Source organism: Diabrotica virgifera, chromosome 4 (genome assembly GCF_917563875.1).
Source record: "Diabrotica virgifera virgifera chromosome 4, PGI_DIABVI_V3a".
Classification (NCBI taxonomy): Eukaryota; Metazoa; Arthropoda; class Insecta; order Coleoptera; family Chrysomelidae; genus Diabrotica; species Diabrotica virgifera.
This window is the reverse complement of record NC_065446.1, coordinates 168,680,585-168,706,687: the sequence shown is the minus strand read 5'-3', so window position 1 is coordinate 168,706,687 and position 26,103 is coordinate 168,680,585. Positions and strand designations below refer to the sequence as shown.

The window sequence follows — 26,103 nt, the reverse complement described above, 5'->3', positions numbered from 1 at the left end:
GTAAATTCGTATTTTTGTGCAAATAAATGTTTTTGTAATTCTTTAATTCTACTTTTTTTCTGTATAGATCTATTAAATTGTCTACTTATAAAAATTGGAATATTATTAAGGGTAGTTTTTAAGGGTTGAAATATTATGATATTATATCCTAAAGCATAAAACAATCATTATGTAACTAATAAGAAGCAGACGTTGACAATATTAAAGTTTAAAATATTATGTTATAATTTTTTACAATTAGGGGTGGTTTTCACCCTTAAAAAACCAAAAGCGTACAACGTCTCCATATAGAAAATGAACTACAGGGCGAAATGGGCCTAATCACAAATTTTTGTACAAATCGATGCTGGACGAAAAAATTGCGAGGTTTTGTCATTTTTCCAGCTTCATTTCCTCGACTACATACCTAATATATACCTTCGCACACTCTATTACGGACTGGTAGAAAGTCATCTCCGGTACGGTATACTAGCTTGAGGAAGCGCCCTGAAAACACACAATCTCCCACTAGAAACCATACAAAGAAGATTTCTGAAAATTATTATGTCCAAACCGTACATTTACTCTACTGGTAGATTATATATTGAGAGAAATATATTTGACTTGAAGCAGTTACACTTTCTTTGTGTGTCTTCAAAATACCACACCATGAAAACAGACAGTAAGTTACCTTCACATGAACATGATACTAGAGGAAAACAACTCTATATGTTCCCGGAAATGACAAAATCCTTCTGTCAAAGAAGTTTTTTATTCCTAGCCCCGAAAATATACAATTTTATCCCCAGTGATATCAAAAATACTAAGAATGTTCTCCTTTGTAAAAAGAAATGAAAATCATTTCTGATGGAACAAACAAGAAATTTTTGTGACATCATGATTATATAGTTGCTTAAATTTGTATACCTAAAAAAAGTAAATAAAACTCCAGAATTACTACTTTTATAAAGCTTTAATAGCTAGATTATTCGATTTCGCTTATACAGTGCATTCATAAAGTGTGGAAACGGTCTATTATCTCATGACCTAACTATTTTCAGAGATAAAGCTCTGACAGGTCGATTTTTATTTTTAAATGTTGATTTTTTGACGTATATCCCATAATAGTGACGTCATCGATTTGGGCGTAATGACATCATCGATGATTTTTTAAATGGGAATAGCGATCGTGTGGTAGCTCATTTTAAAGGTGATTTAATTCTCTACTAAGTAATATAAAAACTAACATCATTACTTATACAGGGTGGCCAAAAAATCATTTTTGAATTAAATTAATTGACGCCAAAAGAAGAATGTATGTAATTTATTTAACGTAAAATAGATTTTACTGGTGCCAAATAATATAAAAAAAATGTTTATTTCGTAAATAAACATTGCCTTTCGCTTAAATTAAATTCCAAACACCTGCCTCTTAGCAGTTTGAGCATTTAATTTAAGCGAAAAGCAATGTTTATTTGTGAAATGAATATTTTTTTCTCTTTCCTCATAGCAGTATAATGTATTTTGAGTTTAATAAGTTACATATTATATTTTTCTTTTTGCTGCAATTAATTTAATTCAAAAATATTTTTTTGGCACCCTGTATATATAATGATGTTAATATTTATATTACTGAATAGAGAATTAAATAACCTTTGAAACGAGCTACCACACGACCCCTATTCCTATTTAAAAAAATCATTGATGGCATTATCACGCCCAAATCGATGACGTCACTATTATGGCATATACGTCAAAAAATCATAATTTAAAAATAAAAATTGACCTCTCGGAGCTTCAACTCTGAAAATAATTAAGTCATGACTCATGAGATAATAGTCCGTTTCCTCACTTTATGGATGCACTGTATATTTCAAATTTTATATTGTTTTAACCTGATTTATTGTGCTACATGCTACATGCTACAAAGACCTCCAAAAGCTAATGAACAAGATAGTTGAGTATGGAGAAGAATATGGATTATCAATAAACATCAAGAAAACTAAATTTATGAGGATATCAAAAACCCAAAATAATGATGAAATCCTGACAATTAGAGGTAAAACTTTAGAACAAAGTAGAAAACTACAACTATTTTGGCACAATAATTAATCACACAAACGATTACTCCAAAGAAATCAAAGTTCGAATAGAGAAAGCAATAACAAACTTCAATAAAATGAGAAAGGTACTTTGTGCAAGAGAACTGAAATTAGACTTGAGAGTTAGGCTGGCAAGGTGTTATATTTTATCGACTCTGCTTTACGGGATGGAAGCATTGGACACTTAACGCATCGACTACTAAAAAGTTGGAAGCATTTGAACTGTGGGTGTATAGAAGAATCCTGAAGATATCATGGACCGAGCATATAACAAACAACTAAGTCATGAGAAGAGTCAATAAAAGACTGGAAATATTGATACAACATACTTCAGTTGATTATACAGGGGAAAATCCAGGGCAAGAGAAGTGTAGGAAGAAGACTAATCTCGTGGTTGCGTAACTTGAGGGAATGGTAAGGATGCACATTAACCGAACTTTTCAGAGCAGCAGCATCTAAGATCAGAATAGCCATGATGATTGGCAACCTCCGTCGCGGAGATGACAAGTGAAGAAGAAGAAGAAGATTGTGCTACTTATTATGTTTATCATATTTAACCCTCGTAAGGCGGTGCGGGGTGCAGCTGCACCCCAGGCCTCGTTTTTCTCACCTAACTTTTTTGATAATTTTTTTTATTTTTATCCATTTTTTTATTCGCATTAAATGTAATTCTAAACACATTACCCCATTTGCAGCATCTAAAACGCTTTACGTTTACGTGATTTTTTGCAAAAATGACTGTTGGGTGCAAATGATGAAGTCAAATCCTGAATTGGACGTTTCTGGTATTCCACTTGGAGCTAACAGAGCTACGGAACAAGGTCGGTGTTACTTATGTCAGAGAAAAAAGCCCGAAAGTCCCGACATAACTATATTATGTGTAAAAACTTTGTGTTGAATTATATCAATTACAACAGAAGTTTTTACTTCGATATTAAAGTTTTTTAACTCTTATGGTATACAGCTAACTCCCGGGAATCATAACGTTTTAATAAGCAAACTTATCTTCAAAAAAGTACTCTAGACGAAAAAACATGTAAAAAGACATGTTATAACACCGTGTGAACAAGCTAATAAGAAAATTCTTAAATTGGTAAAATAGAAACATTGAGGAGATTGTTATACCGAAAGATCATACCTTTTCCTTTATAATTGGTATGTTCTTTCTATCAAAAACAGCATTCTTTCACGGTTTTTGCTCTAAATTTTAAAGAACCGCTTGGATTGACATGAAATTTGGCATACGTATAGCTTACATGTCAAAGAAAAAAGTGATATTGTGCCGATGTGTGCTTTTGCCCTGGGGGTGACTTTCACCCCCTCTTTGGGGTGAAAAAATATATGTCCAAAATAAGTCCGGAAATGGGTAAACTGACTAATTTTAAGTAACTTTTGTTCTATAGAGCTTTTTCGCCAAGTCAACACTTTTCGAGTTATTTGCGAGTGAATATGTTCATTTTTCAGCAAAATAACCACATTTTTAGACGGTTTTTCGCAAATTACTAAAAAGTTAGTATTTTGTCGAAAAAACGTTCTTAGCAGAAATATAGCGTATAAAAAAGTAAAAAAAATTGTGTACGCGTTAGGTCTCTGGATCTCGTAGAACCAGAGTTATAGCCAATGAAAAATAGATTCATATTCACCAAATTTCAAATAGAATATTTCGACGTGAAATATCCAAAAAATTAAGCACTTTTTGGGGAAAACCTATTATAATTTTTTTAAATTGTTTAAAAAAAGCTTTATTTCTGTTTTTACAAAAAGTTTCTAGCATTAAATTTAAGCAAGTTACGCTCAAAATAAAGTTGGTCCCTTTTGTTTTTGCAAAAAAAATCGGGAAGACCACCCCCTAATTAGCAACTTAAATGAAATTAATCGTTACCGCTCCACAAGTTATTTTACTTATGTTGTGTTTATATGATCTGTAAGTTTCACCGATTGAAAGTGCTTATTTTTGAAAAAATTTGGTTTCAAAATAAAATTTTTAAAAATTTAAATTTTGAAAAATATGTTTTTTTCAAAATAACTTAAAAATTGTTAGAGATACCAAAAATCTCGAAAACAAAAAAAGTCAGATTTGCTTTTCTGAATATCATGTGTTTTTTTGTTTTTCTGCTAGACAAAAATAGATTAAGATTTGGTGTTTCTAAATTTGCATACATTCGTGATCAGTGACTCGTTCAACTACTTTTAACTAGAGCCCTTTCAATAATAAGAATTTTGAACCGATGAAACTTACAGATCATATAAACAATATATACGGGAGTCAAGAAACTTGTGAAGTCGTAACGATTAAGTTCATTTAAGATACTAATTAGGGGGTGATTTTCTCGATTTTTTACCAAAACCAAAAGGGACTAACTTTATTTTGAGTGTAACTTGTTTAATTTTGATGCTAGAAATTTTTTTTATAAAACTAAAATGAAGCTTTTTTTAAACTCTTTAAATAAGTTGCAATGAGTTTTCCCCGAAATGTGCTTCATTTTTGGTTATTTCACGTTAAAGTATTCCATTTGGAATTTGACGAATATGAACCTATTTTTCATTAGCTATAACTCTGCTTCTACTAGGTGCGGAGACGTGATATATACACCATTTTTTTAGTTTTTAGCAGGCTATATTTTCGCTAGAAACGTTTTTTCGACAAAATACTTAATATTTGAGTTATTTGCGAAGAACCTTCTAAAAGCGTGGTTATTTTGTTGAAAAGATGAACATATTCACTGCCAAATAACTCAAAAAGTATTGACTTACTGAAAAAACTCTATAGAACAAAAGTTACTTAAAATTAGCCAGTTTATCCATTTTCTGACTTTCTTTGGACGAATATTTTTTCACCCCCAAGAGGGGGCGAAAACCACCCCCAGGGCAAAAGCACATATCGGCACAATATCACTTTTTTTCTTTGACTTGTTAGCTATGTGTATGCCAAATTTCATGGTAATCCAAGCGGTTCTTTAAAATTTAGAGGTTTTGCAATATTTTACCGTTAAAGAACAGACTAAGAGGATAACAAAACGTAAAACGCACGTCTACGTACACACACTAAACATAGGCAACAAACAATACATATATAAGTCAATTTATAATTTCACACAAAAACTCATTATTACGAACACAGAACCACATAACACATTATAATTTTCCATAAACACACAGAATAATCATCACAATTTGATGTATCGTAAGCGTAAGGCATAAAAACTTCCACGCTGAAAGCTTTCTCGCCCAAACTGGCTGTTGCTTACAACCACCAAGGCAAGTATGTTTAAACCTCGAATTTATTTTGAGCTGTGTTGTGACATAATCTCGATAATAACAATTTTGCGGTTACACAAAGCTTTTAACAAAATTATTTTTTAATCTTTCTTTGAGGACCGTTTTTGAATTGGAAATCAAAACGTCAGTATTTTTAGGTAATACTATAATTTTCTTTACAAACAAGCTGTGGCTAATGCCATATGAACATAGTACTTAGCTTGAACATGCCACAAGACATCAGCATCAGAACCTTATGAAGAAAAAGTATAAAAATTTTAAACGGAAAACTGGCGAGACATAAAAGAATTGTCAAGTAAAATCTAAAAAAGTAAAAGTTATGTCAGGTATAAAGAACAGCTGTGCTTTAATAGTGACTATCTTTAATTTTACTTACCTACAAACATGTACTGGTTAACGGAAGAAGGATAATCTAAAATTTCTTCTAGAAGACTTTTAAATTGTTGAGAGCTTACGGTATGATGATCTTCCAACCAATGATCGAACCAGCCTGTATAAAACTCCATAGCCATTGTGGGTTTATTATATTGAAGTTGGTTAAGCTTGTCTAGTTGCCACTTTGGATTAGAATTAAAATTGGCAGTTTGCAAAATACCCGGAATAGCACCACGTCCATTTACACTAGGTGAATCAGAAGTAAAGTACAATTCAATCAGATTATTGTCTTCAAAAATTTGTTGAATGTATTTTAGGTATTCAACATCATCATTTCCAGTATTTCCATATTCATTTTCAATTTGAAATCCGATAATTGGGCCTCCCATTTGAAATTGCAAAAGAGCTAATAATGGTAACAAAATGTTAAAATATCTCTTAATGTAACTTAAGTAATTTTGATCTTTGGAGTTTCTCACTGATGAAGTGTTTCTTAGTATCCAGCTAGGTAATCCTCCAAACTCCCATTCTGAGCATATGTACGGACCTGGTCGAACAAGAGCAAAGAGATCCTCCTCTTTCGCGAATTTCAGAAATTCTTCTACATGAAGAAAATCCTCAAAGTCTGAGCCACCATTTCCAAAATCATATACACCTAAAAATATTAACATTATAAATAACTGTATTATAGTAATAGATGTTTTGTTTGTCTGTTATAAAATACAGGGTGTTTGGTAAGAATGGGCCATAGCTCAACCTTAGATTTCTGAGGTTAAAATAGGTCGATTTAAGCTAACTTACCTTAGTACAAAAGTTGATAATAAATTAAATACAAGGTGTCAAAGTTAAACTGTTATTTTATTTATTTTGAATATTTCCTGACAGGCATGGGACAACAACACGAAATTTGGTGAGTGGTGCTAGTATTGTACAATCTACTAAATTATGTTAAACAAACGTTTCTGGCTACTACCAGAGGCGTACGACGGGGGACCGTGAATGGTTGACCCTTCCCAAATTCTACGCCACTGGCGGAATTGCTATTTTATTTGCAATTTTTTTATTCTCCAATACTTTCTATGTAAAAAACATACTCTTCATTCGTAACGATAAAGCCATAGTAACGATAGTTTTCGAGATATTTGAAGCTAAAAACGAAGGAGCATATTCATTAATCAAAATAAGCGTGCCTTTTCATTTTTAACTTCAAATATCTCGAAAACTAATGACTTTATCGTTACGAATGAAGAGTATATTATTTGCAAAGAAGGTATTGAAGAATCTAAAAATTATGCTAAAATAGCAGTTTCATCAGTAGCGTAGAATTTAGAAAGGGTCAACCATTCACTTTCCCCTGTCGTACGCCTCTGGTATTAACCACAAACGATTATTTAACATAATTTAGTAGGATGTAAAATAGCTACACTTTCTGCCGAGTACCATAAGGATATGTCAAATAGTTTTATAGTAACGGGCACAAATATTTCTTAAAGTTTTAAATAAAGAATAAATTATTAAAAAAATCAATGGGTTGCATGTGTGAGTCCATACTATTGTAGTAAAGAAAAGAGAGACGTTCTCACAAACAATTTATTTTACAACTGACGACCGGTTTCGCTGTCTACAATATTCACAGCATCTTCAGGTCACGGTAAAAGTAAAATTAAATGCTACAAATAACAAAAAACCAGAGTTAGTTAAGTGGTCTGGTTGAAATCAAAGGGTAATGATCAAGCCAATATTAAAGTATATATATTTATGCATACATATAAATACTAACATGTACGTAAATATGGTTTACAACCCTCATACTCACATACATGCACGCATTCAAATGTAGTGGCAACAAAAGTATGTTAAGTATAAGTATAAAATATACACTTACTTTCCGGTATAAGGGAAGAATATAGTAGTATTCAATATCATACTTTTACTCTATATTATGCTAAAGGGAGAGATGGTAGAGGGACAGATTTGAATGTAATGCATTAACAAAACAAAATAATTGGCAGGATCTTGAGGGGATTAGTAAGGAAACACGACATTAAACCGTGAAACCAAAAAAATTGTTAGCTATATATAAAGTGATGTTATTTTTATAATATTTTTAATTAATAGTGTATATTTTAATTTAGTTGGGATTATTAGATGTTGTTCTGGATGTTCAAGAACTAATAGATGTAAGATTGGTTGTGCAATTTTCCTAAACCAGAATTGGTCAGTTGTGTATTAGTTGTGGTGTGATTTTAAAAGTGTTTTAATTTGATTTGTTGGAGATATTGAAATTAAATGGAACAATAGTAATTAGGTAAACATTTGCTAAAATTTTTTAATATTAAAATAAAATAACTTTTTAATAATAAATTATTAAAAAAAAAAGAACACTATAAGATAATTTGGCATATCCGTATGATACTTGGCAGAAAGTGTAGGCACCGTAGACCCTACTAAATTATGTTAAATAATCTTTTCTGGCTACTACCAGAGGCGTTTGACAGGGGAAAGTGAATTGTTGAACCTTCTCAAATTCTACGCCACTGATGAAACTGCTATTTTAGCATAATTTTTAGATTCTCCAATACTTTCTATGCAAATAATATACTCTTTAATCGTAACGATAAAGTCATTAGTTTTCAAGATATTTGAAGTTAAAAATGAAAAGGCGCACTTATTTTGATTAATGTGTTATGCTTCTTCGTTTTTAGCTTCAAATATCTCGAAAACTAATGGTTTTACGTTACGAATGAAAATGTTTTTTACGTAGACAGTATTGGAGGATCAAAAACTTGCACTAAAATAGCAATTCCGCCAGTGGCGTGGAATTTGGGAAGGGTCATCCATTCACGTTCCCCCGGCGTAGGCCTCTGGTACCAGCCAGAAACATAATTTAGTAGATTGTACAATACTAGCACCACTTACCAAATTTCGTGTTGTTGTACCATGCATATCAGGAAATATTCAAAAATAAATAAAATGAAAGTTTTACTTTGACACCCTGTATGTCGGTTATTATCAACTTTTGTACTAAGGTAAGTTAGCTTAAATGGACCTATTTTTAGCTCAGGAATCTAAGGTTAAACTACGGCTCATTCTTTACCAAACACCCTGTAGTACCTATTTGTCAATTGAAAAGAAAAACTAGGATAAGTAAATAAAATGTTTTTCTAATTTTGCCACATTTTACCACAAGGCATTATTTGGAATAGAACCCTAGTAGGAGTAAGAAATCATAATTAAATGAAATTTTGGATGAAGATGAGTTAAGGAAGGTAATAAGGGATAATTGCATAAGATAAGATGAAACGAAATAGGCGATGGACTACCCCAGCTAATTGAAATAATATCCGAAAATATTACCTCAATCATCCAAGATAGCCATCGTTACACCCTTAGCTTAGCTCAGTCACTCAGGTATGTGTTCGTCTTGTCCTAATCTTAGAAATGAACTCTGAAAATTTAGAATGGAAGCAAACAAAACAGTATTTTTAACTAATCATGTTTATTGTTCATAATAATATAATAAAAATATGACTTGTAAAATTGCATTAACAAATATATTCAAATTATTGCCAAGAACTAACAATTCTGGATTATACTTATGGCTTTTGGTATTGATGGTAACTTATTGATGTCGTATGGTTCTTCTGTAGACTGCTTGTAGGCCTGGGCGGATGTTCGGCCCTAGGCCCCTGCAGATGAAGATGTTGGGTGCTGTAGTCTAGACGATTTATCCATGAAGTCCTGCCTTTGTAGTTCCATCACTGGTGATGAGAATGGCTTGAAGCTCCCGAAGGGAGATAGGTTGATCTTCATCCCAAAAACTAGATAAAAACACACATATCAACAATCAAGAAGTTAATAACCAAATTGTACCTTTGCCAAATAGTATTCAGAAACTAGTAGAGGGCAAGGGTAAATTAAATGGAATTTAGATGAGGAGGATAGTTAAAATTTTGATTACTAAACGTGCATACATATAAATTAAAAAGATAATATATTTAAAACTAAAATATCAGAAACCATGCTTTTGACATTGGAGGTTAGATATAAAAAATTTAGAAATAATGTTATAAGAAGCTAGGTATGCATGTAGAAATGTAATTAAAATATGATACGTAATATTCTTACCCCAAGAGAGTTGATTGTTGAAATAAAAATGTTACATGCCTATTTAAGGAATAATTTTCCCTTCCATTTTGTGTCTTCTGGAAGGGATGAAGTGACACTTTCATGACAGTGCGACTTTTGAAATGACAACCAAGTACTAGTTCAGTACAGGCATGTTCCGTATTGGAACACAGACACTTACAGAGTAGCAATACACAGGGTATGTTCAGTATGATGATTTAGATGTTAGATGAAAACAGATATATTAAATAGAAGATAATAAATGAGGGCAATAAAAGAGGATAATAAAAGAGGGTAATCAAAGAGGATAATCAAAGGGGGCGCCAACGAGATTTTAAAGAATAAAACTGGTAAAACCAATAGAAGAAAATTATTGTTAATGAAATATTAAAGAAAATAAAGTAAAATAATTATTTAAAAATAAAATATCAAAGATGTGACGTTTGTAACGTTATTAGTAATAATAACATTGAACAAGTTAGCAACCAAGAAACAGTATTTTTATCTGAAAATAATTTTCAAAAAGCTAGAAAAATCGTAGTAGAAAATCTTGTGAAACAGGCTTAAACAATGAAAGCCACTTGTGATAAGTCCCGTCTACCAGCCAACAATAAAGATGATGTGACTGTACCGATTTCAGGTATTAACAACGACAAAGATAATCTCAGAAACATCATTGGAGTTATTCTTTAGGCAAGGTTTTGACGAAGGCTTGAACAAAGTCAGCACCAAGCATACAGTATTTTAGGAGTATTTATATAACTTTTTGTAGTACTTACGGAAAAAATCAAACAGGATATAATTTTTTACAGTTTGATTAAAAAATGTATAATAAAAAACATATTAAAAAGTTCTACTCCAAAAGTGAGTACTTAATACTTTTTTATTAAACAAAATAAACTGCAAAATTAGATGTTTTTTAAAATACCTACGGAAATACATATTTAAAATTAAATTTTAAGGTTTGGTTGTCTTATTTTAACATAACTTATTGATGATTATTTTTTTAGTTTATTGTGTCAACTACAAGGTTATTGACACTGGGCCAGTTTTGTTACATAAGTTATTAAATTATAGTTTACAATAGAGAGTAAAATAAAAAAGAAACGTTAAATTTTATAATAAATATTATTGTTCCTCGAAGAAAGTCAAGTACACTCTGAACATGTTTCAATTCACTGAGGATCACATTCGTAAGACCTTGTATAGAGTATTTTATTTTGTTCTTTTTTATACCCGGTACAGTGAGTGAGAAATGTTGAACAGTTAACGATTCACTACACTTTTCACAAACAGGTGATTTCTCTGAAGCCATGAGGTGTCCATGTGTCAACCGTGTGTGACTAATTCTCAGCCTGCAAATGACTAACTTGTCTCTTTTGCTTAGGTTAGGTAGTTGAAAGGTCTCGACAGTAGGTTGTATTTTTTATAAATTCGAGGTTGATCTCTTCCATTGGTTTTGCCAGGATTTTTGTTTTGAGACCTGAAGAGTGGTTTTAAATCTAATGCTAGTTGAATGAATTTGATGTCTGATTTGGCTGTAATTGCTTGTTTTGCAGCAGTATCGGCGGTCTCATTGCCTGAAATTCCAACATGTGAAGTAGTCCAGATTAACGTTATTTTTGTTCCATCCAGAAGAAATGAGACGGTTTGTTGCTTCGTGTATAGCGTGAAATAATGGATGTTGAGAATATATATTTTTAATTGAGTCAATGGAGGACATCGAATCAGTACATATTGCAGTGTTCTTAGCTTTAGTTTGGCTTGTTAATAATTAATTGATCAAATTAAATTTTAAAAGTTGGAAATGAAAAAAGAATATCAAAGTTATTTTACAGTTATTTAAATTTAATTTAAAATAATTTAAAAATATTTATTAAAACAATACCAAAAAAAAAGATAAAACACTCACAAACACATTAAAAAATGCCGCAAATGATTTCTGAACAATAATTTTATTATTTGCAAAAATTTAACCAAATACGTATTTTCTAAAAAAAATTTTTATACGAAATATACTTACAACCATAAAATGGATAAAAAAAAAATAAAAAAATAAAAAGTTGCATTGGGGATCGAACCCGCGTCTATTACGGCGGTTTGATTTGAAATCCAAGCATCTTAGATTTTAGCTACAGCCGTTATGTCGGAATATAGACGAACAGAACGTTGTAAACGTTTGACAGTTATGAATTTAATGAAATTAGTTTGATTTTTGTGGAAAATATTAAAATACAACAAAACAGAGAATAAGAAAATAATATATTAGATGAATTTTGGTAGAAATTTTGTTGGTAATCAAATTATGTAAATCAAAGCATTACGTACTAGGTATGTACATTTAACCTTTAACTACCCGCGCATCAAGTTATAGCATAACTACACGCGTGGCGTACTTTAAACGCCACAAGAAAATACACTTAAAAACAGCGGATTTGTTTTTTTTTGAAAAAACACACTTTGTTGTTTGTTATAAACCTTATTTGGCATCAGTGAATACTTGGAGTTCCTTCTCAGTAAGCCAATTGGGATTTATAACTGGAGTCACGGAATAACTGGATTCCATGATAAATAAAATTACTAATAAAAAAGTTTTTAAAATGTGACTTTTTACAGGAGAAAAAGTATTGTTTATAATGAAAAATATATTTTGTACCACAATGACTAAAAAACAATTTTTAAATATATTTGCAGTCGAATTTTTATATCCGGCGTACAAAATACGCCAGCGCGTGTAGTTAAAGGTTAAACATTTTACATTTTCCAATTAGGTAGGTACCTATGTAATTTTTTATTAAAATACTACAACATTTACAATTACATACCTGTTGCTTTTAAAAACTATTTAAAAAGTCACTACAATTATAATCTTGCTTTTGTCATTGTCCTCACAACAATAAAAAGTAATATACACAACATTTGTTTACCCATAATGGACATATTGAACAATTATTAACAGGTCATTGTAATTACCCAATCAGAGCACGTATAAATTTTCAGCTGCGCCCAGGACCAAGACTTTTGATGATTTCGCGCACATATCGCACACCTAGTTCAATTGTGCCACAACTGCAAAAAATTCGAATTTTGGGTTAAGGCTGTAAAATATTGCCTATATAATGGCCCATCTAATGCAATACAGCCTGAACTAAAATATTGTTTGGATAAGTATAAAGTAAGTTACTTCGGTATTTCACTGTAGGGTTTTTGGAGGTTTTGAAAATGCAATACGGCCATAACTGGGAGATGTGGCGATAATATACACTGCCACAATACAACCGATGTAATTCAATACGTTCAATACGGCCACAACTGCAAAAATCAAGAGAGATGTGGCGATAATATACACTGCCACAATACAACCGGTATAATTCAATACGGCCACAACTACAAAAATCAATTGATTTTTTCATTATATTGCCGCCGTATCTCCTAAGTATTGTTTTATAAATGACTTTCTTCACAATGCAATATCGCCATAACTATCAAAACAATAATAACGTTTTATTTTTAACAAATTGTAATAAGATCTAGCCAATAAGTGTATAATTTACTACCTAAATTGTAATTTTGAAGCCAGTCACTCTCAAAATAAATTATTTACAGGGCATAACGCATTTACTACAAAACGTTTTGCTCATTTCTCGAGAATATTGTGTTTTGCACTTGTGGCACTATTGAACTAGGTGTGCGATATACATTTACCCCCAAACGCGCCTAAAGAAGTATAACTTCAAAAGGGTGGATTTCACCCATAAAATGAAAAAAGCGGAAGTTGGCAACATATAACTTTTGTTTCTTGAGGTATCTAACTACTCACCAATTTGTATTAAAACAGATGTAGATTCAACGAAATCGGAGGTAAAAACCTTCAGTGACTGTACTTTCAGATATATATCAAAAATTAAAAAAGGGTGGATTTCACCTCTATACTGCAACAAGCGCAAGTTGGCACCATATCACATTTGTTTCTTGAGATATTCTCTAACTACTCATCAATTTTCATAAAAATGGATGAAGGTATAACGAAATCGGAGGTAAAAACCTTTAGTGAGTGCACTTTCAAAAATTTAAAAAATAATTTTTAAGAAAGGGGTGTATTTCACCACTAAAACGCAGAAAATGCAAGTTAACACTATGTTACCTTTGTTTCTTGAGGTATCCTCTAACCACTGACCAATTTTCGTAAAAATCAATGGAGGTTCAGCGAAATCGGAGGTAACAGGGCTTTTCATCGATTGTCATTTGTTTCAACCTCTTGTTATACGTTGTATAATCTGTGTATAATATTAATATACACAGATTATACGACATAATATTATGACAGAAGCTCGAAACAAATGACTGTGACTGAAAAGCTCTATAGCTCATAACCACCTTCTATGACTGCAGTATAAGGCACCTAGAGCTCTTTGAAGATGGCGTATCTTTTTGAAGTATCTCCATAACGCTTGTATTTAGAAAAACGAAAAGTAGTACGCCTCTTTATCTTCCAGAGATAAAGGGGCGATTCGAAATTGGGCCCAGAGTCAGGTAACAAACCGTTAATGTGTACGAAATTGAGCACAGGACCAAAATTTCTATGCAAAGGTATAATATACCAAATTCGGCCCAGATGATAAATACATAAAAAAATATTGTATTTTGTTAACAAAAGACGTTATTTATTGTTTAAAAAAAATCTACAACTAATATTACAAGTAGTAATTCATAAACAAAAATGTATGTATAGAATTTATTATTAACATAATCAGGAATAGTAGAATGACACTAACTTTACAAACTCAAGGGTACTTATGGATTTGTGTTGGTATTTACAAATTTGGTCTTTTAAATAGATATGCCTTTTTTAGATACACTGTTCTAAAATTTAAATGGAATGTTAACACTATTAATCTTGATGTAAGTTTCAGTTTGACATTGTAAAAGAACATTGACGAAAATATACAATGAGGGATGACTTTGATAAAATGAATTTTTTAAGTGCGAATGAAATGATTAGCACTAGTTCCATCTACATACAATATTTCTGTCTGGACAAGTTAGTTTGGGTCCCAAAAATAATAATGTTGTAGAAAATATTATTTTCCAAAACAAAACTTTCACTTTTATTAGTAACTGGCTTTAAAACATCTAATGCTGAATGCACTTCTCTTACATTTTTGGGTAAGGTTGGCATTGACTTCTACTGCTTTCTTTTTGGCACTGACAGACACTTTTTGTCTTTCTATAACATTTTCGTTCAATTTATCATCATTATGATTTAAACTCCCAGAACATAAAAGTCGCTACTGGCCTTCTCCGTTGGTTAAAATAAAGGCTTTACATGATTTTTTAACACATCTCCACCTGCTTTCTCCGGATGGTACTAGGCGATGAAAACAAAATTTATAATTTTCATGAATAACTAATATTTTACCCCTTTCACTTCTCATTTCACTGAAGTACCTTGTGAGTTAATTATTAAATTATGAGGTATTCTAGTATTCAAAGGTACTCTTTCTTTAAGTCGGTAGGATACACCGTTTTCTAGAAAAATCGATTTTAAAATTGTTGAATTTAAAAAAAAGTTTAAAAAAACTTAGTTTGACAAAAAACAATGAAAATTGGTGTATTTTATCGACTGAAAGCAAGAGAAACTTTTAGTACTGGAACACCTCATAATTTAGTAGTCTATTGTCAAAATGCTTAAAAATTAAAGACAAAATAGATATGCGATAAAATAACCGTTGACCTACCCAAAACGGACGCATATGACCGGTATTAGAAATTCGAAAGTCACGAACTCGATTCATCTCTGGAAGATAAATAAACGTACTCATAGTTTTCGTTTTTCTAAATAGTTTTATGTTTGAAATTTTTTTTTCAATTAAAAAACCGAAAAATTTTCAAAGCGATTTTTCTAGAAAACGGTGTCTTCTACTGACTAAAGCAAGACTATCTTTTAGTACTAAAATGCCTCACAATTTAATAATCTAGTGTCAAAAGTGCTTAACCCTTAACCCGGCATTGGTCGCTAGGTAGGTTGTTACGCGAGTGGCCGCGCGTGAGATTTTCTCTCACATATCAAACTTTTGCCTTTCCTTACAAAATTTTAGAAAAAAGATGAGGTTTCATCAACGATAAAGCCATTTGCTTTAAAAAGACACAACGTTTTTCTGTTTTATTATTATTATCTTTATATAAAACTATTGACTATTGATGCCGCCAATATTTAACATTGAAAATATACGGTAAGTGACCATCTACAACTAACCAGTGAAACAGAATAAAGGATTTTCATATCATCGACCACATCTACGGCGCTATTACATCATAAAGGATATTATTTTAGGTTTTAAGGGGAAAAATAAAATTAATTTTTATACACAGTTGGTGACGCCGGTGGTCGCTTGATGAGAGAATCTCTCACATAAAGCGCACTGACTCAACAATATGGTGATACTAAGAAAACTGAGTCACTATCTGAGCGGGCGAGTCTATTAGGTTGTCGAGGGAGGATAGTTAGGAGACTAGAAGGAAATACAGCGCGTATAATTTCCCAGAAAAAAGTTGTGCGCAATTTTCTGAAACCGTGAGAGAAAATCTCATATAGCGACCACTGGCGGGTTAAGTACTAACATCTTAAATCAATGACGTAAACACTAACTAACCGCCTGACAGACGGGTTTAACATTTTACTGGTTATTTTTCTTTGTTAAATAGTTTAATGCAAAAAAATATTTCGATGACTAATTGAAAGCATTACTTATCTAAAAAATACAATAATTGATCTAGTTTTTCTAGATTTATTACAATAAAAAACATTATAACAAGAATGGAAGGTTTGTTTGTGTGACTTTTTATTCCTGAAAAAAGTGTGATAAAAATGAAACAAATTAAAGAATCTTGATAAAAATTTATAATCGAGTTAAACAAAGAGAAATAAACATGAAAATAAAAAAGTTTTTAAAAAATGTTAAAACAAAAAAATACTGACAGGCATTAAATTTGTACAGTGTAGCAATGGTAGTCAGTGGCAACATTTTCATTACAAATTGATCCCGTTTCGCTTATGTTGTCTTCTACCTTATCAAGCCATTTCAAAAGAGTTTCCTCCTAGTCCTTATCCCCTTATTTGAACTTTTTGACCAACTGCGGCAAATCACACTTTGAATCTAAATATCTTTTGAATAACAACAACCACACTTTGAATTCCACACCACTAAATAACAACCCACTTGAAAAGTTATAAACGGGTGACCTTCAAAATTTTCTGGAAGGGAAATATCCCACTTTCAATAAGCGATGCCGTCTGAGAGACGGTGTGTTAGTATTTAAGGGTTAAAATGGAAAGTCGAACCAGCTATGTGCAATAGAAATTTGCAACTGATCGAATCGATGTATCTCTGGAAGATCAATAGGCGTACCAGTTTTTGTTTTTCTAAATAGAAGAGTTCTGGAGGTATTTAAAAAACTAATTACAAGACGCCATCTTCAAAGAGCTTAAGCTCACCTAGGAAGCATTTTCGGACTAGGTGAATTGAGTTAAGTTGTGTTAAAATTATCTGAGGAATCTATGGTCTTCATTCTTCATTGTGTAAGGAGAATTTATGGACACCCTGTATACAGGGTGTTTGGTAAAGAATGGGCCATGGCTTAACCTTAGATTTCTGAGGTTAAAATAGGTCGTTCTAAGCTAACTCACCTTAGTACAAAAGTTGATAATAACCGAAATACAGGGTGTCAAAGTTAAACATTTATTTTATTTATTCTTGAATATTTCCTAACAGCGGTGGGATACTAACACGAAATTTGGTAAGCGGGAGTTTTTGGGACGAAAAATCTAAATTCGCCACCAAAAATAATGTATTACCCAGATGGCGCCACATACGTCTTTCAGTGCTCACTTAATACGTTCAGTTTTTTTTATTTCCCACTCTACATACTTTTTCAATCAAAATTTTTATTCACTTAATATTTATACTTAAAAAGGTATACTACATTCATCTCGCTAAACTTAACTGTTTTCGAGATAAACGCATTTTAAACCTGCGAGGCAACATAATTTTTTGCAAATATTATCATTCTAGTTACACCCAAAAAATAAGTTTAAATCATAAAAATTTCCAAAAATGTATCGCAAATTTCTTTAAATGGAATTTGCAATGCAATGACATAAATATGAGAACTGCCATAATTATTATGGTTTTAAGTTATTTTTCGGGTATAACTCCAATGATGTTGTATCGTAGAATTAAAATACGTTTATCTCGAAAACAGTTGAGTTTAGCGACATGAATGTAGTATATCTTTTTAAGCAAAAATATTAAGAGAATAAAAGTTTTGATAAAAGTATGCAGTGAGGGGGATAAAAAATTGAACGTACTAAGTGAGCGCTGAAATACATATATGGTGCCCTCTGAGTAATACATAATTTTTGGTGGCGAATTTATATTTCTTGTCCCAAAAACCCCGCTTACCAAATTTTGTGTTGTTATCCCATGCCTGTCGCGAAATATTCAATAATAAATAAAATACAAGTTTAACTCTTAAAAGTAAAATAGAAATCAACCTGTCTCGGGATTTTCCTCGAAAGTGACATTTCTCGAAAAAATGAATTAATTCTATAATTTTGAACCTCTCTGTACATAAATTTATTTTTACAAGATAATAAGATAAAATCGTGTTTTAATTTTTCTACAATTTGACCTTTATTTCCTATCATAAAAGTGCTTGAAGACACACAGTACCTTATCTTTCTCTTAAACGATTTATTATACGACTGGTTTTTAGTACTTTACTACTTAAATAATAACTATAAACTCACCTGACTGTGGTTCGTGTAAATTCCAGGGTACATAAGTTTCTACGGTATTAAGTCCAGCCGCCCTCATTTTCCTTAATCTATCCCTCCAATAGGCTCTTGGAACCCGAAAATAGTAAAAAGCGCCACTGTATATGGTAATATTCTTATTATTAAGTGTAAAATAGGGCTGTTTATCAGACAGCCCAGCGGTGATACCACCATCCGTGTAGTATCCATACAATGTCGGTAGTGCTTCGAGAGCCATTTTGACTTATTTTAATTTTTAAGTGATGTCGCTAGTACTTTTTAGTAGATATAAAATTCCTAAATCCAGATCCGTACTCAGAGCTAAATTGGAAGAATTATTTAAAATACAGTATAGTATAGTGAAAAAAACAAATTTTTTATAATTTTCAACGAAAACTTTTCGTTAAAATATTCACAAAGTGTGTGTGTTATTGCGTCGCCGCTCCTGTAATACCTAGAGCTAGTGGTGTAGTGGTAAAATTAGCTGTGCCGGAGCTATACCTCTACCGGAAAATTTTTGAAAATTAGCCTACTACCCAAATCGTGAGTTTTAAGGCCCTTTGGCAAATGTTTTGAAAAGTTTAATAATTAAACTAATTAATGATCTTTTAGAGTGATAGTAGTTACAGTAGGGCCTCCTACACATTCTCCTCCAAAGAATAATTTTAACTTTAAAATATGGTAAGACTTTCTTAAGGTAGATTATTACAGTTTGATACCTTAAAAACTGTTTTTAAGGTATCAAACCATAATAATCTACCTTAAAAACTCTATAATTTAAGTTGGAAGCCTTACTGACAAAAATTAAAAAAACACTGGTGTAAGTTAGGCAAATATTGTAAATGACTAAGTTTTCATTTTCAGTAGTACTAATTTATTATTGTGAAAAAATACACCCACAAGTTACATTAGTATATATATTTTTTATTATTTAACACACACAAACATTATAATCTGTGCCAAAAAAATTAAGAATTATTTGAAAAAACTACATACAGTACAAATAACTTGTGTATTTAACAAAATACATATAATAAATACATCAGATTAATTATAACATACATACTCAAAGTAAGTGCCAAAATGCATCCTTCTTTGCGTTCTTTTTTGGGTTTTCTGCAACTCTTGTCCTGGAATCGTCTGCAGACCGGTGGCTCCTCAGCCATTTAGTGACGTACGTCTCAGGCTGCCATTCTTGGAGAGGTGGACCTTGGATTTTTATGAACATCAATGATGATACATGAGCAACAGTCAAAGCGTTTCTTGATGGTGTAACCATATTGTTCATACAACTGAAACCCCGTTCACAATCAGCTGAGCTGCAAGGTATTATTTTAGTGCAGTTTAACAGTTCTTGCAATCCATCAGGCACTTGTCGGCTGTTGTCCAAATAGTCTCTGTAGGCAGAGACAGCTTTGTTGACGTTCAATTTAAATCTCTTGCACAGTTGCTCTACTTGAGTTTGACCAAAACTTGGTGGAATGCAGGTTGGCCAATACTCAGGTTCTAATACTTTAAAAGAGTTTATAAGATCTTCATATTGGGCTTCCCCATCAAATGTGGTGACAAACATTCTTTGCTTTAGGTTATCTATAACACTAGAAATAAGTTGCTGTCCATTGAACGATACAATTTTTGGATTAGTTTTTAACACAACTGATGCAAAATTTCCTTCTTTTATGGCGATTTGTGCTTCCAGAACTTTCGTGCCTGGCTTCTCCTTTAAGTGCTCTAAATATCTTACGGATCTGTTTATCAGTTTGTCTGCATACACAATAGAAGTTTTTCTATTCTCTAAGCTCTCTGATAACAAAGCCAATTCAGCAAGAATGTCAAACATAAAGGCCAAGTTTAGTAGGAAACTCTGAGATGTTAGCCTATTTAATAAACCACTATATTTGCTTTTTTCAGTCGATGTTCTGTCAGGATCGTTTATGGCTTTAGAGAAATGGTTTGCCAAAACTTGAAAGCCAAACCACACAGCCGAAACGGTACGAAAGCTACTGGCTACCCATCTTGTGCTCAACACTCTTCCGATTTTGTTCATCTGAATGTCAAGTTCTTGTGCACAGTCTTTTAACTCACGCTTGTTTTTTGGAGAGGCGCTGTACAGCGAGTACAGTTTGTCCATAAATATCTGGAAATGATTCACTCCGGCCACTTCGCTGACTGCGTCCCCAATAGCCAATTCCAATCTGTGATTTAAACAGTGCCAAACGATTATATCAGGGTACAAAGTTGAAAACCTCTTTGCCACTCCTGAGTGTTTCCCTAACATAACACTAGCCCCGTCACTTGTGAAAGAAACTAAGTTCTGTTTTAAATAACCATTGTCAAACCCATATTGTTCAAGGCACTTAAGTGTACTGTTAAAAACAGATTCGGCCCTTTGATCAGGAAGTTCAACTAGATCTAAGAACAAAATGTTAGGGGACTTTTCTTTACTTATTTCACACTTCAAATAAATTATGAGTACTGACTTTGAACTTATGCTGTTGGATTCATCAATAATGATAGAAATTTTCCCACAAACTTCCTTAACCTTATTCAATATTCTTAACTTCATCTCTTTTGATATATGATCAATAATTTCTACAGCACTGTATCTTGAATGAAGGCCTACACCGATATCTACTCCATTTAGTTTTTGAAGTTCTAATAAACCGAAATGATCGTTATATGGTCGGTCGTTCTTAGCTATGTAGTAAGCTGACCTAAAAATAGCTTTAGTTGATTCCATGTGAGCTGTATTTGCAGAATCAACTAATTGCGTAATAGGATTTTTATGAGAGGATTCAACAATGGTCTGAGCAGTACTATGTGCTTTGGACTGTTTGTGCTCTATAATTTTTTTTCTAAGTGATTTGAGCTGGTTAGTTCGGTTTGAGCCGTAACAGCTAACTTGAAATGTGCGCCACTCATGACTTAAAGAAACGTGTTCTTTCTTAAAAGCACCCATAGTTGTGACTTCAAAACAAACTTTGCAGCCTAATTTACCTTCTTTGCAATCTATCCAAGGATAAGTTTCCTTCTTACGAGTCCACATCTCTTCTGTCCAAACGTCAGGCCATTTTGTTTCTTTTTCCTTATTCGTTGATGTGCTGGGTTCACTTATTTGTTCGTTTTTATTTAAAGAGTTTCCAATCGCTAATTCATCAACCGAAACAACATTGGATTTATCTTGCTTGGTTCCTTTAGGTAGGCCTAACGTGTTTAGTTCACGTTTCACCGACGCACTAAAAAATGAGGTTAAAGTTTTTTGTTTAGGTTTAGAGTTATCCATAGCGATACTACAGGTAGCTTATGTCAACAGATTTGGACGTTGGGCAAAGATAACACAACTATTAAAACTATTTCACCTCTTCCAGTAGGTATCCGCGACACGTAACGTAATAATTGGAGCAGAAACACTAAATTAATATACAGTGCACGTGCACTATGCAAAGCAGACGAGACGCAACTACAACTGAGCAGGATTAGCATGGCCGGGTGGGCTGGAGATGCGCAGTAGCTACGGAGTGGATTTCAGTGGTGGGGGAAGCGACTCCGGCGACTCAGTCTGTTGCCGCTCTCACTGCCGTGTGTATCGCTCCAGTCTACAGTGTACAGGGCCAGCTCGCTCCGCTACCGCTCCTCGGGCGGGGCGCGGGTGATCGGAGCGTCGAGTGAGCTAGAGAGAAATCGAGGGGGAGAGGCGAGAGATAAGAAGGACACAATATTTCAATATTGTTGTGGCTATTCCTCCTTCCGTGGTGGGGGGAGGGTTGTGGTGACACGGACACGGTAGTGCTGGGCGCGGACCGCTGAGATGTCTATCATGTCTATCCATCAACTATCCCGTCTGCCAGTCGCTCGCTCAACTTTTGCGCTTACAATTACGAACTACCTAATCGTAGCTGCGTATGCCTTAACTGATTAACCACGATAACTAACGTGTAAAAATTACTTAGTAAAGGACAAAACAATATTTTCTAAATAAAACAATTTCAGATCTATTTTTGTCCTATATAAAAAATTCGATTGAAAAAATCGTAGCCGGAGCGCCGCTCCCCCTTCAAAAGCTGTGCCGGAGCGACGCTCCGGACCGCTCCGGCTCCACTACACCACTACCTAGAGCCCCTTTACCGATGGACTCTTATGTAGTTTTGTCTTCTGAATTCAAATCTGAAAACTGCATTTCGATATCTCTAACCATCTTTGAGATAACCGACCTCAAAGTCTAAAATGTGACGTCACAATCCTTTTATTTTCTTTCGCCACACTAAGCGTCATCTGAAATCGTTGCTATTAGTAAGTAGGCTAGTTTAAATCTGAATTTGTTAAGAAGAGCATAGGATATTTGGTATTTACATTTAAGTTTGACACTTCGTGAATGTCAAAATAAATTTTAAATTAGCTATTAATAAAAGATAAATGACATGTTATACTGAATTTAATTATTACATGAAATAAATAAGATGTTTAAAAATACAATTTGAGTATATTTTGAAAGCAATAATAATAATGTATTAACAACAAAGGTTTGTACGAGTATACGGCCTCCCCTTTATTGATAAAGAGACTGTTTCATTATTAGGCGAGCGGTAGCAACTCCTAAAATCACGTTATACTGACCACGAAAATCAACTTTAAGATAAATGACCAATTTTGGTGATTCTTTATATTTACGATAACGCCGAATCTGAATATGAAGTTTATTTTTATCTAGACTTTGTGGTACATGTTAAAAAATAAAATTTTATGCAAAAATGCGAAAAATCAATTTGATTGATTTTTCGACTTTACCTCGCTGTATCTTTGCTCGCTGTCAATATCTCTTTCTGAAAATTTTACTGTGTTATACTTGAATTATTTAAATACCAATGTGCTTTATTCAGACTGTTTAAATAAATTAAAAGAGGAGTTGTTAATTTTTAAACATTTTGTCGTCAGATTTCGTTAGTTTCATGTTTCACTTAAAAAAGTGAGTGACAAACTTTAGTTTATAATTTTTACCAACATATAAAGTACAATTCATGAAGAAGTTTTTTGGAAAATTTCAAGTCAAAGTACGCAATAAGAAACAAGTTATGTGACTTTATAGAGGAGTGGCACTCTTAAAATAACGCTTATTTCTAAAGATACTGACCACGGTGTGGTGAATGGTTAATTTTCGTCTAACTTAAGGTTTTGATGGTGCTGAAAACGAAAATAAAGTTTATTTTAAATCATCATTTTCATTTATAACTCTTGCATTTTAATTTGACGAAGAAAAGTTATTCTTCATAAAAAGATCTTCATGGTCTAAGATTTATGATGCAACCATCACATATAAAATTTTATTAATTTAATACGAGGTATATAAAAATTATGAATTTTGAGTAAAGTATCTTTATATTTTACAACATTTAGATTAGAATGATTTAATTGCCAATTGAAACATAATTTTTAATTTTAAACAACTTTTCGCAATAATAATTTTCCATTTTATGAATTTATATACATAAATAAACAAAGTTTTCGTTATGATAATGCTCGCTTTTTCAGCTTGTTTTTAATCTCGATTTGTTAAGCAAAGCATAGGTTATTTACATTTGAGTTTGACACTTCGTGAATGTCAAACTAAATTTTAAATTAAGAATTAATAAAATATCAATGCCATTTGATAGTGAATTTAATTATTATATAAAATAAAAATAAGATGTTAAAAAATACAATTTAAGTATATTTTAAAAGCAATAATTTATTTTTATTAACAGCTTTAAAAATGTTTATATGAGTATATGGCCTCCCCTTCAATGATAAATGGACTGTTCCATTTGTTATGAAATGAAAATTGTTATTATTGTCGGTTCGCTAAAATTGGCAAAATTACTAATTATTTAGTACTTGTTAACTATTTAGTAATTATATTTTTCCCAAATTGGCAAAATTATTGACTAAAATCACTAGCCAGTTGTGTCTGAGTTTAGCGAACCGACTATATAAAATAATATTGTTTCGAATAAAAAATTATGATCTGTTATGGCAATTACATCTTTCTAATAGACAAGGCAGAAACGGCGGGTTCGTTGGGAAAAATATTCCCATGAGATATTTTTGCATAATCACATTAGTGAGATATCCCAGAATAAGGTTCAAGAAGTCGCCCACGTGAAAAGTGGGCCAATTTTTTTAACAATTTTTTTTATCAAATTGCAAAAGTCAATATTTTTGGACCGAAATAATTTTTTTTAGGATTTTTGGAACATTCTGGACAAAAAAGGTCTCTTATAATTTTTCTCTAAAGTTGATCTTTTTCGAGTTATAATCAATTTAAAATTTGAAAAACGCGAAAATGGCCATTTTTAAGACTTAATAACTCGGTTAAAAATTATTATTATAAAAGTCAGAAAGTGACAAAATCAAAGTTTAAAGTCGCCGCTACATGATCCTGAAGAAATCTGTGTCATTAAGTTACTACTAAACTGTTATTTTTAATTAATAACATTGAGCGGTTAGATCGTATTGATGCTGCTGTAAATGTGAGTGCGAGTAAGATGCACAATTGGACTGCTGGAATGGCTTCTCTCTCGCACTCAGAATTTACAGCGGCCGCACACGTGCATGGCGCTTATTATTATTACTTTAAAATAACAGCTTAGTAATAAAATAATGACAAAAATTTCTTCAGGATCTTGTAGGGGGGGCTTTAAACTTTGATTTAGTCATATATTGACTTTCATAATAATAACTTGTTATAACCGAGTTATTAAGCCTTGAAAATCGCCATTTTTCGTTTTTTTCAATTTTAAATTGCTTATAAGTCGAAAACGATCAACTTTAGAGAAAAATTATAAAAGACCTTTTTTGTCCAGAATGGTCCAAAAAATTAAAGAAAAAATTGTTCGGGCCAAAAATATCGATTCTTACAATTTGATTAAAAAATAAATTGTTAAAAAAAAATTGGCCCACTTTTCACGTGGGCGACTTCTTAAACCTTATTCTGGGATATCTCACGAATGTGATTATGGAACAAAATCTCATGGGAATATTTTTCCCTTCGAACCCGCCGTTTTCGCCTTGTCTATAATGGAAAAAAATATTTAAAGATTTTTCTCAAATTATGGATACCAACAACATTTTCATTTATAACTCTTTTATTGTTAATTTGACGAAGAAAAGTTATTCTTCATAAAAAGCTCTTAATGTTCTAATATTTATGACGCAACCATCATATAAAAATTTTGTTAATTTTATACGAGGTATGTCAAAAATTATGAATATCGATCAAGAGTAAAGTACGTTTATAGTTCATAACATTTAAATTAGAATGATATAATTGCACATTAAAACATAATTATTAATTCTAAACAACTTTTCATAATAGCGATTTTCCATATTATGAATTAAAATACGTAAATAAACAAAGTTTTCGTTATGATAATGCTCATATTTTCAGCTTGT

General features: G+C 32.1%; 2 protein-coding genes across 2 annotated transcripts in view; both read right to left on the bottom strand.

The window, feature by feature from the left end:
• The window catches only part of LOC126884014 (beta-galactosidase-1-like protein 2), a 29,439-nt gene extending 10,512 nt beyond the window's left edge, over positions 1-18,927 (bottom strand). Inside the window, exons 1-2 of the mRNA XM_050649789.1 lie at positions 18,673-18,927; positions 5,737-6,390 (exon numbers count right to left, since the gene is read on the bottom strand). Coding sequence (XP_050505746.1) covers positions 5,737-6,390; positions 18,673-18,916 — 898 coding nt within the window. The 5' untranslated portion in view covers positions 18,917-18,927. The remainder of the gene's footprint in view (positions 1-5,736; positions 6,391-18,672) is intronic.
• An 817-nt stretch (positions 18,928-19,744) lies between these two features.
• LOC126883734 (E3 SUMO-protein ligase KIAA1586-like) lies at positions 19,745-21,961 on the bottom strand. The gene has a single exon (XM_050649397.1). It carries the CDS (start codon positions 21,959-21,961, stop codon positions 19,745-19,747), a length of 2,217 nt encoding a protein of 738 aa, XP_050505354.1.
• Positions 21,962-26,103: the final 4,142 nt, after the last annotated feature.

What these genes read in the sequence shown, in the direction of transcription:
- LOC126883734 (XM_050649397.1), bottom strand. Translation starts at nt 21,961, where the DNA reads ATGGATAACTCTAAACCTAAACAAAAAACTTTAACCTCATTTTTTAGT.